Source organism: Ursus arctos, unplaced genomic scaffold (assembly GCF_023065955.2).
Source record: "Ursus arctos isolate Adak ecotype North America unplaced genomic scaffold, UrsArc2.0 scaffold_15, whole genome shotgun sequence".
Lineage (NCBI taxonomy): Eukaryota > Metazoa > Chordata > Mammalia > Carnivora > Ursidae > Ursus > Ursus arctos.
This window is the reverse complement of record NW_026622819.1, coordinates 46557377-46572787: the sequence shown is the minus strand read 5'-3', so window position 1 is coordinate 46572787 and position 15411 is coordinate 46557377. Positions and strand designations below refer to the sequence as shown.

Genomic DNA, 15411 nt, shown 5'->3' with positions numbered 1-15411 from the left:
CGCAGTCCACCGTCCAGGCCATAACAGAAGACCTGAAGCTGCAGAAAAGCCTGGGTTTGCCCATGACCAGTCGAGGGGGCTGTTTGTCTTTGCACCTGACCCGGGATGGTCTATTTCAGTTAGGTCTTGGGTCACTAAAGCCATGAATGATCCTGGGATTCTCTGCTATGTTTCTTCTCCTGCTACACTATAGTGTTTAGGAGACAACCAAGATCCCGTGTTCACCTCCTCATCTTACTGCTAGGTAAGATGCACTTCAAAGTGGGGAGAGACTTGCTCCAGGTCTGTTGGGCTGGGTGGACAGGTACAGAGCCAAAGCTAGGGTTGGGTAGGCTTTTGGACTCCAGAGCCCTGTGTGATAACAGCTCCCATCCATTAGCGCCTCTTAGTCCGCAAAAGGACTTCACCCTTATTCTCTCATTTGATCCCCATCTCAATTCTAAGGTTCTCCAAGAGAGAATCCTAATAACCATGAGAGGAGGTAACATCTACTGAGTATTTAACATATGCTGGCATTGTATCCTACTTTCTTTATGTGAATGATCTCATTTAATCTTCACAAAAGCCCTGGGAGGTCTTTGGTATCTGATTCTATCTTTCTAACTTCTCAGGGTTTTGAGATTGCCTAAGGATTTCAAAGGCATCAAACACAAATGCTTTGACTACTACAATGCCTGCCTGTGACATCAGCCCTTGTCCAAACACCCCTGCCCGCTTACCCCCACCATCTGAACTCGCCGCTGTGTGGCCTCTGCCAGCCGGTCTCTGCTGCTTACTAGATGCATGAGAGCGGATGAATTCCAGAACCCTGAGCTTCTTTTTGCTACGCAGTGGGAATAACACCACCCTCAAAAGTGTCGTGATCACTGGAAATGGTCCACGTGACAGCACCCACCTGTCCCCCGCACAAGCCAGGTGCTCAGAAACTGGAGACTACGGTAGTTTTAGAGTTGCTCTGCGGGACATGCCAGGGGTTCATGAACACCTGCTCTGGATCGAGAGCTGGCCCCTGAGAGAGTCTGGGCAAAGAAGGACGATTGGAACAGTTTTGTTCCTTCATTCAATAAATGTTTTTATGAGTGCTAACTATGTGTTGGGCAGTGAGAATAAGCAGCAAATAAAGACCAACTCTCATGGGGCTTCTGTCCAGACAAGGGAGACAGCACAGATCACTAGGAAAGAAAAGAACAAAGAGATATGAGCTTTCGTTTAGCCCTTTGGAGAGACACTGTCTGGTGGTTACGCCTCTAGGCTTGGAGCCAGATAGCAACTTTGATTCATCCCGGCTGTGTGACCCTGGGCAATTACTTAACCTCCCTGAGATCCTTTCCTCATCTATAAAATGGGGATTCAACAATGTATGTACCTTAGGGATTTGTGAGGACTTAACGAATTCCCATGAAGCTCTTAGTACTGTGCCTGGCTCCCAGTACGGGCTCAGGCATTAACAAGGGATGAATATCGTCAACCGACTCTTCCCAAACGGCCTTTCCCACTGCAGTGAGGGTGTGGCCGCGAAAGCTACCGCAGGGACTCACTTGGCAGCCACAACCCTCCAGAGATTGGGGACCAGCCCCCCAGCACCAGACAAACCAGTTTAATTGTTCCGCGTCCAAAGAAGGCCAAGACGCAAGTATCGAGTAAACACACTCAGAAGTCTTTATTCTTGACCCTGCAGACCATACTCTCAGGGCCCTTAGATGACTGCCATTCTCAAGATCCAACATGTGGCATTGATTTCAGTTACAGACAGACATCCACGTTCATTAAAACCCGGGGATTCAAGGCTGGAGGTGAAGGGGGCCAGTCCGTTGGTGAGCTGAGCCTTTGGAGCTTCAAGGCCAGCAAGAGTCGGGCCCGGGTTTGGCTGTGCTTAGGGCATGGGACATCAAAAAAGGACACAGGTACGGGGTTACATAGGGGAGGCTTTGCGCCCACCTGGGGGCTGAGGATCAAGCCTTCCCTCTTTCTAGATATACTGGCTCTCTCACTTCCTTCCAATGGTCCTTCCACCAACTCCCATACTCTTGGAGCTAGAAAGAAGACAGGAAGGATATTATCTCTCTCTCCAGCTGCTCTGGTTTTTTGAATGCTTCTGGTCAAATATGAGGGGACTAAAGGCAGTCCCCAAAGGAGGTGGTGTTAGAACAGTCATGACCTGCTGCTTCCCAGGGCGGGGAGCTCGTCAGTGGCACTGGGGGCTTGGTGGCCATCTGATCAACAGCCAGAAGGCACCCCACGCCAAGCCTACACCCCACTGGTCACTGAAGTTCAAAGCTGATCCCACTGCTCAGGCCTCTAAGGCTACCTGCCCAGAAATTACCCAGCACCCCTTCTACCTGGGCTCTTAGTTGGGCACCAGAGTAAACACAAAAGTTAGCCCCAGGTTTCTAGAGGGCCTAGGGCTGCTTTCTGCCAAATCCTGACATTGCTCCTCTTTCTCCCCATCTCCCCAAATCATATTTTGGTTGACTCCTTGGGGAAAAGGAAAGTGCATTCTGCCAAATTCTGTCTTGACAGCCAGACTACTTTTAAGAGCAGTGCAAACGCTGTTCTCTTTCCAGAGCGAGGCAAAACGAAACACCGGGCAGCGCCAGCAGGGCTTGGCTGTGGAGGATCTTTCGTTGTCGTTGTTCTTGCCATTTTGTTTTGAGTTCTAAGGTAATTGCCCGAATGTCTCAGTGACGACTCCTTAGGCTAGAGAGAGAGGGGGACGGAGGGGGCGGGGCTGGGGGTAGAGTGGACGGAAACGAAGGTGCTGACCTCCAGGCTGGAGCGCTCGGGGAATGGGGCTGGTGGAAATGTTCCCTGAGACATCAGGTGGTTTTCACAGTGAGAAGGTCAGCTGAGGTCATGCTTTTGTCTCCAAAGATGAAGCGGCGAAAGCAGCAGGACGTCTCACATGAGCTGTCGGCGCTGGATGGAGAGGCAAGATGAACTGCTGTCTGGGCCTCTGGGAACGCGCCGCACTCATCCTTGGGCCGAGGAATGGGATTCAGTCTCAGGAGAGCTGGTGCTGAGGACTTCCCGACAACCAGCATCGCTGGGAAGGTCTTGGCCTGTGCTACATTCAACGGGTCAGATGCTCGCTTCTTCCCAGCAACACAGCGACAGCACCGAGGAAGCAAGTGGGAAGGGAGGTCCGGGGACCTGCTGGCACCGATGTATTTGGTCACTGAGGCTGTTTCCACGAAGTTCTGCCACCACTGCTCCCTGGGTGGGGCTTTTTCTTCTGGAAACAGTGATGAGGTATAAATGAACATCTCAAGAAAAGAGAGCCCATGGGTAACTGTGGTGGTGAAAATAACCAGGTGCCTCTGAAATGGAGAGGTCAGGCTGTACCATGGAGCTCACTTCTCACTCATGTATTCCAAGCTTTAAGAGTGGATGATAAATACTTTGGGCTTCTCTTCTGGTGATGGGGTGCTGGAGAGTTCTATATTGTCCACAAGGACATTCTTATCTTCTAGTCTAATGGCAGTGGGCTCAGGGGTGGGAGAGGGGGTTGGGGTTTTGTGCATGTGGGGCAAGCTGGTCTGGCTGATGTCCAGGTCTTTGAAGGCGTGAAGCATGAACACACCCAGAATGATGGTGACAAAGCCAGCAAGGGTGCCTACAATGTCCACGGCCAACATGCTGTACCATTCCTTGAAGAGGATGACGGAGGAGGTAACCACCACCGTGGTGAAGAACACATAGTAGATGGGGAACACCAGCGAGGTATTAAAAATGTCCAGGGCCCTGTTGAGGAAGTTGACCTGCGTGCTGAGAGAAAGTGCCAGGATGAGGGACAGGATGTAGGGGAGGGGGTGCCGCACCACGGGCATCCCCTGGAAGAAGTTCTTAATGGTGATGCCCAGACCCTTGACGGCGGACACGGAGAAGGCCCCGATCACAGAGCAGATGAGGATGTATATGAGGATATTCCTCTGTCCATAGCGTGGGGCGACGACGAAGATGAGGATGAGGCAGACCACCAGCAGAAGCACGGCAAACACGATGTACCCTTCGGGAGGGGTGCGGGTGGGGAGAGACAACCTGAGCTGCAGAAGACCAGGTCGTTTCTGGAGCCCTCTACCCGTGGTCACGGGATATAGCGCTAAGAACTTGGGCTCTAAAGGCAGACAGACGCGGGTTCCAGGCCCACGTCACAGCTTCTTAATAATTTGGGCAGGTTATTAATTAAACGGCAAGACCGCTGTTCCCCTATTTGTAAAACACAGCTAATAATTTGTGGGGTTAAATGAGAAAATGCATGCTACAAGACTGTGCCGTCCCCCCCACCCCCTCACTAATCCCCAGTGTGATGAGGCCTTTGGAAGGGGATTAAGTCATGAGGGTGCGCCCTCATGAACGGGATTAGTGTCCCTGTAAGAGAGGCCCCAAGAGCTCCCTCGCCCCTTCCACCACACGAGGACACAGAGAGATGGCCACTTATGAACAAAATCTACCAGGGCCTTCCTCTTGGACTTCTCAGCCTCCAGAACCGTATGAAATACATTTCTGTTGTTTATAAGCCCCCCAGGCTGCGGTGTTGTCATGGCAGCTGAACACACCCGGACAATGCACAGAACGTACTTAGAACCGTGCCTGGCACATAATAAACACGTAATAAATGACATCAATACACATGGGGCTGGGAAGCCTGTGAGCTAACCCCAGGACCAGCCCCCCGACTTTCCTGCTTTCGCCTCCTTCTCCTCCAGGTGGCAGCACCTGGCATGGTCAGCACCCAGTTAGACCTTCCCCGGGGTTCATCCCCCAGGGCCTTCCTGCTCAAGGGGGCTGGGAGCCTACCTGTGTCTTTCATCTTGGCAGCCATCTCAACGACGGTGGCGACCTTCTCTTCCTCGGGGGCGTGTATCACCATCACCGTGCTGCCGGCCACACAGATCACACAGCCCAGCTTCCCCAGCAGGTTCAGACTCTCTCCCAGGAAGTACGAGGACAGGATGGCACTGCATGTGGACATGGGAGAGAGGGATTAGCAGCCAGGCCTGTCCCAGCGTCCTGAAGGAAAGTGGGGGCTGAGCAAGCATTCATGGAGAAGAAGAGACAGGACTCAGTACTCTCCCCCCAAAACGTTTGAAATAGGAACGTATTTTTGGGAGGGTTACAGTGTGTGCTGGAGGAATCGGCATACGTGTGGATTTCTTTCGCTTTAGAGACTGAAAGGATCCCCGAACAGAAGAGTCAGAAAAGCCCTTCAAGGCATTCTTGTCTAACTTCTATCCAATGAGCACATCTTCCCTTAACATTAGGAACAGGCTGCTTTCAGGCTTGGCTTGTATACTTCTGATGGCAAGCAACTCACCCCTTCACAAGGCAAAGGAATCTATCGTAGGTTCATTCTAATTACCAAAAACATGGTGGTGTCTACTCATTGTCCTATTTCTATTCCTTGAGTTGTACAGAACAGATCTATTCCTTCTTCCGTTTGTATATGCCAATATAAACCACCACGATGACAACTGCGGGCACTACGTCTTGGGCATGTATCATGTACTAGGTATGATGCTAGGAATTTTCTACTTACTATAGCTCATTAACATCTCACAGCACTTGGAGAAGTAAAATATACTATCCCCATTTTATAGATGAGAAAACGGAGTCTCCTAGAAGTGAAAATAACTTGGCCAGGTCATACAACCGGTAAGTAGCAGGGCCAGGATTTTACCTAAATTTCTGTCAAATTATAAAACCTATGCTTTTTCCCTCTACACTTTATTAAAGAGAATCCCGTGACTTCCCTGAGTTTTCTCTTTCCTGGACAAAACACCATCAGTTTCTTGCTATTTCTTGGTGACATGATTTTCATTCCCTTCACATCCTCAGATGCGGTGGCAGAGGTGAGGGAAGAGGGCAGGAAACTGGGCAAGACAGGTGTGATCGCAGGGCAGATTTCTGTTTCTTTACGAAGGTAACATGAACTTAGGGTAAAAAGCAGTTAGCTGATCTAGGATTGAATTCCTCCCCAAAATTCTGGTTTAAGGTATCAAGAGAGAGGGGATTGATGTCCAAGCTCCTTTGAATGTCTTTCATCTCTCCTCTAAAACTACCAAAAACATTTGCATTCAAGAGAGTCTGGGGCATTTCCATAGGCAGAGGTCACACGGTGGAGGATTCCCTACCTCTCCCAACTTCCTGGGAAGGGGAATTTGTACATTAATCAGATATGCGATAGTGCCGTCACAGCTACGTCCGCCAGCTGTGTAAAGTGAGTCATCCCTCTGTTTGCTTTTGATTGTGTCGATGTTACAAAATTGTCATCAAGAGGGTAAAACAAAACAGAGGAAACTGTGGGCACTGGGCGTGGTTCGCTGGGATTTACCAAGGCTCCCAGGTTAAGCCAATAATCACAGCCAGCTTCACATGGGGCTCTAAGACCCCCACGGAGGAACTACGCAGTTAGTTCAAGAGGAATGTGGCAACGGGAAGCCTACATAGTTAGTCCTTGAAGCAATGCCTTCGGGTAGGGAGGATTAGCTTCCCCATTGAGCAGATGGGGAAACTGAGGCTTGGGGTAGTTAAGTGACTGGCCCATGGTAATGCAGCTACTAAGAGGCAGAGCTCAAGGTGAGAGCTCAGGGAAAGCTGCTCTCAAGCTCGTGCTTTTCAACTTGAACGCTGCTCCTCTCGACACACCAGAAACGCGGACGTGAGACGTTCAACGTGGTGGCGCTGGAAGCCCTGCCAACAGGTCTGGGCTTGGCCTGCCCCTCTAGTGGCCAGTCATTTGAGGGGATGCTGGCACAAGAGGCAGCAAACCATCCGAGGCTCAGGGGCTCTGACCAGCCCAGTGCCTCTTCCTGGGAGCTGGGACCGACCCAGGTCCCTGATTGCAAGTGGCAGGCGACCCCACTTAGCAGTTCCAGATCTCGACAAACTGAAAATAGGAAGGAGGCAGAGACAGCAAGAGAGGGGACAATAACCTTATGAGGACGCTCAGCGCTCCCAGAGGCGTGACGACTGTCGCAGGAGCAAATGCGTAGGCCCCGAAGTTGGCAACTTCACCAGCAGCCACTAGGAAATGAAGGGAGAAAACAGGCTAGTGTGGCTTCGAGGCACCAGGTCCAGCCCAAATTAACCCGGGTGGAGATAGCTTCATTTAGTGATCAACCATTCACAGAATCGTATGCTTTCCCCCTAGCGCATCTGATCAGAAGGTCAGGCCCGGACTCCCCTGATCAAATCCTTCCATTTTAAAGATGGGCAAGCGAGGCCCAGAGTCCAAGGTCACATGACATGTTTGTGGAAGGACACCTTGCTGTTCTCGAGGCCCCTCGGCTTCTAGTGCAGGCCACAGTTAAGCGTACCTCAGGGGCTGCAGATGTTTGGTCTGTATCTATAAGGTACATTCTAGAAAGTGTTAATTACCAAAACAGGAACAGTTAGAAAAGTTATTGATTCTCCAGGTCCCAGTGGGTCGTGAAGCCATCCGTCCCAGAGGAACTATGGGCAAGTGGTTAGAAAGTCTGATGTCCCCACCGCACCTAATTCTCCACATTTGAGTTTCTAGTTTGTAGACCCCTACAAGTGCATTTTCTGTCTCTGCTGGGAGAGAATGACCTGGGTCTGCACTTTGAAAAGAGAGGATGAATGGGATAGCCCTGGTTAAGACTGGGATCAAAACCTGACTCACAAATGGAAAGCTGGCTGATTTTCCATTTAAAGAATTAGGGTTTGAAAGACAGCGAAGGTGGGTGGTGAGCGGGGGAAATGTGTGAATGTGCAAATCCGGGCAAACTCTCAGTGGCAGACCAGCCACGCTCTGAGTGAGCCAACACACTGCCTGGGGAATGGGAAAACTGGCGGAGGAGCCCCAAGAGACTCCAACTGGCAGTGATGACTCTCTCTGTTTCAAGGGAAGTTGAGAAACAACACCTCTATCATTAGCAGCAGCTCTCTACAAGCCTCTCTGGGGACACGTGTTCCCTGGAGGAAGGACTGACTTTGGGTGGAAAATGTGATCTGAAATGCAGGGAAGGTGTTCCACCTACGAAGATGGCCAAGGGTTTCCCCCTTGAGATTCACACTTTGCACAGTGAAGATAGAAATGCCCTCATCCACCCTTCCTTTCATCTCCAGCTCTGCCATCAATGGGTCAGTGTTGTTAGGAAAGAGCCCACTTACTGGTGAGAAATCCAGCCCACCACATGGCATCCTTCAGGTAGCCATAGCCGCCATCCACTGTAGAAAGGAATGGACACAAAGTGAGAGCTTGCCATGCTTTCTCAGGCACTTTTCCCATCTCTACCTTCGCTCCCCAGTCTTGAAGGGTTCAACCTATGTGCCCTGTGGTTAGTCCTCTGGGCGTGCCTCTGGGTCCCCTCCTGGGTGCCTTTATCCACTCCCAAAGTTTTATACACCATCTACGCTGGTGTCCTGACCTCATATATGTATGTATACTGAGCCTTTCTTCTCAGCCCACATGAATGTCCAATTGCTTACCTGACGTCTTTTGGATCTCTCATAGGCATTCCAAACTGTCCTAAATAGAACTCTTGATTTTAAATGCTCCACACCCACCCACCTACCAAAGGAAACTCAGTCAGTGGTACCTCCATGTACCTGGTTGCTTAAGCCAGAAACCAGGAAATCACCCTCGACTCTCCCACTCCTTCACCTTCTGGGTTCCATCCAACCTGCTATTGCCCTCTCCAAAAAGCATCTCGCCTGGCCCACTCCGCCACTGCCACCCGACTCCAGGGCACTACCCTCTCTGGCCCGGGGTGAGCCAACAGCCTCCCAAGGTCCATCCAGTGCCACTCCCATCATCCCTTATAATGCTTTCCCTCATAGCAGCCGATGGTCTTTAAAGACTGTGAATCATACTGTCACTCCTCAGCTTGTAACAGGCCAATGGCTTCCAGATACTCTATAAAAGACCAAATTCCTAAACAAGCCAGTTCATAGCTTTGACCAAGTTCACATGTCCAAAGGCATCTCCTGCCACTCTTCTTACTGTCTAGCCAATCAGGCTTTCGCTTAGTCCCTCCAAAACGATGAGCTCTTTTTGGTCTTAAGACCTTTGCTTTTCCATGTCAGGAACAGTCTTCTTAGCGATATTGGCTTATACCTACACTCATTCTTCAGGACTTTGCTTGAATGTTGCTTCTCCTAAGATGCCCTCCCTCTACCCCTTATCTCTTTTATTTCCCCCTTGGGATTCTCTTTCATCACACCGAGCTCTTCTCCTTCGTGATACTTATTTATAATTTGAGTTAATGTATTTATTTTCTGGCATTTCTCCCACTAAAATGGAGACACTATGATGCCCGGAATTGTGTTTTTTTAGTTCACATGGTGGACTTTTGAACACTTGTCCAGAAGTACAGGGTAGAGCAGCAAAGACCATTGCTCCCATCTTCCTCCCCACACCTCACAGCTCTCCATTTCAGAGGGCACCTGGCTCTAGACCTGGGGGTCCAAACGGCCTGCCGGGCCCTCCTACTTAGATAACAGTAATGCCAGTACTCCTGCTGACTCTGGGCCAAGCCTCTTTGTAAACACACTACCTATCTTCAAAAGAATCCCAGCGGATGGAACTGTTCTCAACCCCATTGTACAGATGAGGAGGCAAAAAAAAAAAAAAAAAAAAAAAAGAAAGAAAGAAAGAAAGAAACCACTTCCCTTGCCCAGGATCACATCACCAGGGATGGAAGAGCTGGAATTGGAACCCCAGGACTCTGCTTCCAAAGCACAGTGTCCCGCAGAACACTACCTTGAGCATGTCTGAACTTGGACCATCATGATCCCATAAACCTGCTCGTCCTGCATTCTTCATCTCAGAGAACAGCACCCTCTTCTCCCCAGTTGCTCAAGTCAGAAAGCTGAGTCAGTCTCGACTCTGTTTTACCCTCTCCTTGGAGCCGCTCAACACTAAACCCAGTAAGTTCTACCTTCGAGGGCTATCTCTGGACTCCACCACGGTCTCCGTTCCCACTGCAATTCCCCTGGCCTGAGTTCTGAGCTGTCTCTCTCCCCTAACTGGTGTCCTAGGTACCAAGCTTGTCCCCTGATCCATTGTCCACCCAGCAGCCAGGAACCCTTTCAAATAGTAAACTGAACTATGTCTCTCCCCTGCCTAAAAACTTTGTCACTTACAACTACACCGAAACTCTACGGCTCAGTTTATAAGACCCTTCACGATCTGGCCCTTCCCTCATCTCTTACCGCCCCCCCCCCCCGCCCCCGGCCCCATACTCCAGCCATCCTGAGCTACTTTCAGCTTCTAACATCACTCATGCTCTCTCACCTCTGAGCCTTTGCACACGCTGTTCTTTCTGCCTGAAACACCACGTCCTCCTCTTTTACCCTTCACCTGGCCATCTCATGTTCAGGTCCCAGCTTCCAGATCACCTCTTATAGAAAACCTCCCCTAACCTTCCAAGCCTGGGCTTTACACGCCCTTCCAAAATATTCCCAAAGCGTCCTGTATTTTCTCCATGATGAAGAGCATGTCATACACTGTGGAACAGTTGCCCATGTCTCCCACTCCACTCAATGCCTTACGGGGCGCTGGGTCCCCATGTCCAGCGTGGGACCTGGCACAGCAGGTAAGCAGTGAATGATAATTAGATGAACGAACTCTTTTACACATGATTCCTTTTCTCCAGAATGGGTTCATAGATATGCCCCTTATTTCCAAGCAAACAAATCCCTTGTGGACAGAGACTCAATAATTCTTTTGTGGCCTGGGAGGGGCCCCCATCTGAGAGGCCAGGAAGGCACAGTAGTGTGTGACACTGCTATGGGCAGAGGTATTTGTGTCCCATTTGGCAAGGAAGTCGTGGCATTCCCAGGATGCCAGAGCTGGAAAGAAATAAAACTGGACTAGATCTGCGGTTTTGGTTTCTTGGCCCTGAGACGTTTCCTTACGTGTACCCCAGTTAACTTATCTTGAAGTTCTCCAGAAATGTGAGATCTTAAAGGGAAGTCTCCTGTGGGTGGATTGGATTCCCAGGGGGGTTGACGATGAGCCTTTCCTGACCCTGTAGGCCAGGCTCTCCAACGGCCGCAGGACCCCCCTGTTCACGGGGCTGGCTGGGGGCTCAGCTGCCTAGCACCCCACGCCCGCCCTCCCCGCCAGGACCCTACCGGCCCGTGTGGCCCCGGAGGCCACCAGTCGCTGAAGGCCTTTCTTCTTGAGGATGACACTGCTGCCGATGAGGAAGCTGGACAGGAAGGCCAGGCCCAGACCAACGTAGAAGCTGTAGTTCTGCCGGAACCTCTCCTTCCAGCCGTGAGAGGTGACATTGCTGGGCACCTGGGGGCTGAGGTCCCCGACGATCTGGCACAGCACTTCGTGGGAGGAGCAGTAGAGGCTGATCAGGGAACCTGGACGGGAAGACCACGATAAGAGAGTCACGCTGGGGACATCTGAATGCTTTCAAAAGACTGGACCGGCTACTGTTTCAGACCCCATGGTTCAGCTGCAGCGGACCTCCATCCGCGGGCCTCCATCCGCACCGTGGGCCTCAACCGAACAAAAACAGACAACATTCACTGAGTGCTTCCTCCTGGTGAGGGGTCTTATTTGCATGAACTCATCCAATTTTTATACCGTCTGTCAGGTAAGCACCGCCTTGAGTTCCCATTTCACAGATGGGAAGTAGAGGCCACGAGAGGTCAAGCACCTTGCCGAAGAACACAGACTGACTCCAGAACGCAAGCACATAACCACTAAGGTGTACTGATGCCCCCCACACCAAGCAGGGTCCTCCAAGCTCTCAGGAATCACTGAATCCAACCTCCCACCCTTCTTAGCATCCCCTCCCAGCCTCTGGACCTCCCACATCTCGGGATCACACAGGGATCTTCCCCTCCAAGAGGCCTCGTCACTTCCATACCCCCACCTCCAGCCACAGTGGAGACTCCTGACAGTTAACCTGAGGGAGTGAGGCTAGAGAGCACGCAGTCCCTTCTCGGCCCGAAGATAACTAAATAGGAGCAGCCTCATGGTTAGAACCGACCATTCCCGGCCTTCGTCTAAGACCTCCGGTGCCTGTGGTCAGCGGCAGGGGCCTCCTTCATGCCTCAGAGGGATTGGTGTCCTTGACGCCCCATGGCGCGTCTCTTCAGTTTGCCTTCCAAGTCCTAGAGATCCTGGGAGTCAGAATCAGCCCTCATGCCCCAGAACCCACGAACACTTGCTTGTCCTTCTGGCACAAACGCCAAGGACAATAGGACAAACTTGGGCCTGAGGGGCAGACCCTCCGTCAGGACAGCTAAGCTGCCAAGTTCAGTAAAACCACGTAAAGCACAGCCACGTAATCCCCCAGTGCCAGGAGTCTCACACTCGTCCACTCTGGGGCTTTCCATGAGCATTCCTACCATGGAAATGGCGCAGTGATCATGTCTAGGGTTTTAGCGGAAGAAACTGGGGCCCTGATAAGTTCGGTAAGCTGAGTAAGACACTGGTGGTACGTAGTGAAGGCAAGTTGTCCCCCAAGTCCATGTGATGCCAAAGCCATGCTCTTAACTGCCACTGACGCCCCCTGAGCAGGCAGCAAGGGCAGGCTCGGGTTTCGTTTGGCCTCTTGAGGGTTGTTTTAAACTATGAATTCATTACTAAGATTTACTATCAGATTTCCCATGAAAATTCAGCTTTCGAGCTGCCTCTGTTTACCTTATCGAGCACGCCTTCCCAGAGCTGACCACTGACGGCAGCTGAGAGCAGGTGGCCCCTTAGGACATGTTCTTTGCAATCCCCCAGAGTCCGTATCTGCTTCCCTTCAGTCATTTTGGTTATGTGCTCAGCCCCCGCAGGCATTTGAGTTTGTGACTTTTGGTGGTAAAAGGTCTTTTTCAAACTGTGGGGCACAAAACTCCAGGCTCCTGCCAAGGATGTAAGCCTGGGCCAGGCCCTTCTCCTCAGAGCAGGGAGAACTACAGGCCAGCAGTAGATGGGCCTCAAAGTGCAAGGTCATGCAGCTCTGGCATTGGTGTATCTGAACCTTAGAGTGGCATCTCGGTGGAATAAAGTAAGGGCGATGTTGACCTTTCCACAGACGCATAGAACAATGGCTCTGGGAGAGCCCTGAGAAGACAGCCTGCCTAACCCTCTTGCAGCCAGGAAAACTGAGGCCATGGGAAGGGGAAGGACTGGCTTGAGTCTCAAAACAACCTAGCAGCAGAGCTGGGCCTGCAACCCACCAGGGGACATCCAGGTGTCTTGTGCAATGGGAGGAGATCTGTTTCCCTGACGCCTGTGTCACAATCAAGAGAAGGTGAGACAAGAAGCCATCTCCATCCCTACTCAGATTCGGTCTGACCTCTCACTCCTGTTCCTCAGCTCTGACAGTCAAGTCTGGGGAGTTCCCTGAACACAGGAAATGAGCCAGAGCCAGGACATGGGCCAAGGAAGGTGACTCCCAAGAAGGCCAATCCCATTCCCACCCCCTTCACCGGCCCTCCTGAAGGTACATCTCCAGGAGGTGGAGCCAAAGGGTGAGCTTGCCTGTTTTGGGGAGGCCTGAAGCACCCCAAGACACAGCAGCCTGCGCTGAATTAAGTTTTCCCATAAGGACAACAAGAAAAAGAGAGAGGGCTGATGACCAAAGAAAATCTAATTCTGAGGAGGATGCTCATTAGACAAAGGGGTGTTGGGCCTGGTGATCCCCACTTCTCTTCCAGAATGTGCTAGGACCAGGGAGCATATTCTTTCCCAGGGGAAGGTGAGGCTGAAAATGGACTGCACTGTTGGTCAGGAAACCAAAGCCAGCCAACACCCACGGAGCTGGCTTTGAACACTTCACTGGGCAAGAGAAGTTAGAGAAACAGGGCTATGCGACAGGCTGCCATTGCAAGAGGAGATAGGAAAATGGAGAGATCGAGTATAGTAGTGTGAGTACAGGTTTGAGGATCCAAGAGCCCTAGTTTTATATTCCCCTCCCCCACCACAGGAGCTTGAGCAAATTATCAGGCTTTTCAGAGCCTCCATTTGTTTCTCTCCTGAAAGGAGACAGCAAGGTAATAATTCCTACTCGCCCTCCAGAGTTAAGAGTTAAATGAGATAACGCAGGTAAAGGGCCTCGTCTACCACCCGGGTCCTGGTAAGAACTCAACGGTAGAGCTCGGGGTCTTTCCTTACCCCTTCCTGGGTTGTTCTTTCCCTCCTTTTCCTACAAGGTGTGTGTGGGTTGGGCGGTGGTGAGTGTCTGTGCCCCCTCCCTTGTCTTCGGTGGGCCTCAGGGAGATAACCAGACCTGGGCAGGTACTAGAGCCCGAAGCAACTATACCTAAGAAACCCCCGGGAACCCCCACCTCCCCCCCGCCCCACCTCTGGCTGACCAGCTCCAATCAATTTCGCCGCCTCCGCCTCCTCCCTCCCCACGCGTCCGCGTTCCTCCGGATCCCCCTCTCAGCTCCCCAGCTCTGGAGGAGGGGGAAGTCAGCCAGATCCCTGCTCCTCCCCCCAAGACGGGCCTGACCACAAGTCGCGCTGGCCCAGCCCTCCCCTGTTTGGGCCACCGCAGGAGAGGACGAGAGGGAAAGGCGCGGCGGGGAAGGGAAGGCGCGAAGCGCAGGGCGCACCCGGGGCCCCTGGGGGGCCCGCACGCACCGTTCTGGCAGCTGGCGTTGCTGGCCCGCAGCTCCATGGGCCCTGCGCGCACGGACCGACGCGCGGGCGGCTGGCGCCCGGGGCTCCCCGGCTCCGGAGCAGGTGGCCGAGACTCGTCGCGGCGTGGCCGGCGTGCGAGAAGCTGCCGGGGTCGGCCCCAGGGGTGGAGAGAATGACGCGCCCCAGAGGGGGACGGTCCCCGGGGAGGAGTCACCCGGCATCTCGGGCAACTCCCTGGGTCGGGGGCCCAGGGCTCCAGCTGCCCGCAGAGGAGCGCACGCCCTCCCGGGATGCGGAGGCTGCCGGGCTCCCCGAAAGGGAGTCACCGCGTCGCGCCCCCGGTAGGAGGCAAGGGGGCGGGTCCCCCGGAGCCTCCGCTCCCGAAGCCCGGAGTGCACCCAGTTGCGTCCCCAGGACAGAGTTGAGTCCCGAGGGGTGGGAGAGGGGGACATTTTCTGGCCGAAGTGGAAGTGGGAACGTGGGAGTTGGAAACGGCACTGTTGCCAGTTGGAGCCCTCCCAGGCGGGAGTGGTGTCCGAGACCCTGGGTTTTTTCCTTCCCACCTGCCTTCCTGGCTTCCTACTTCCCTGCCTCCGGGCCTCATTCATTCATTCATTCATTCAGCATAGGTCTGATCTGTGCTGGGCACTAGTACACCACAGGCACATAGTAAGGAAGTGCCCCCAAATGGTCGATACGTCCATGTGGAATGAGTGGATGATAGACTCTTGATAATGAATGAGGAAAGTACATTTCTTCTTCCAAGCGATTGGAGACCAAAATGAATTAGACATATTCTCTGTCCCTGGAGAAACTTGTATATTAATGAGAGAAACAAAATGGGA

At 52.3% G+C, this 15411-nt stretch overlaps 1 protein-coding gene across 1 annotated transcript; it reads right to left on the bottom strand.

Moving 5' to 3' along the window:
- Positions 1–1655: 1655 nt before the first annotated feature.
- NIPAL4 (NIPA like domain containing 4) lies at positions 1656–14760 on the bottom strand. Its single transcript, XM_026510864.4, has 6 exons — positions 14567–14760; positions 11101–11340; positions 8134–8190; positions 6933–7023; positions 4798–4958; positions 1656–4006 (listed from the first exon to the last, which is right to left on the bottom strand). Exons 1-6 carry the CDS (start codon positions 14601–14603, stop codon positions 3378–3380), a joined length of 1215 nt encoding a protein of 404 aa, XP_026366649.2. The 5' UTR covers positions 14604–14760; the 3' UTR covers positions 1656–3377.
- Positions 14761–15411: the final 651 nt, after the last annotated feature.

What these genes read in the sequence shown, in the direction of transcription:
- NIPAL4 (XM_026510864.4), bottom strand. Translation starts at nt 14,603, where the DNA reads ATGGAGCTGCGGGCCAGCAACGCCAGCTGCCAGAACG. An exon ending in CAACGCCAGCTGCCAGAACG is followed by an intron (nt 11,341 to 14,566) that starts GTGCGTGCGGGC and finishes CTTCCCGTCCAG; the next exon opens with GTTCCCTGATCAGCCTCTAC. An exon ending in GCGCTGAGCGTCCTCATAAG is followed by an intron (nt 4,959 to 6,932) that starts GTTATTGTCCCC and finishes GTCCACATGCAG; the next exon opens with TGCCATCCTGTCCTCGTACT.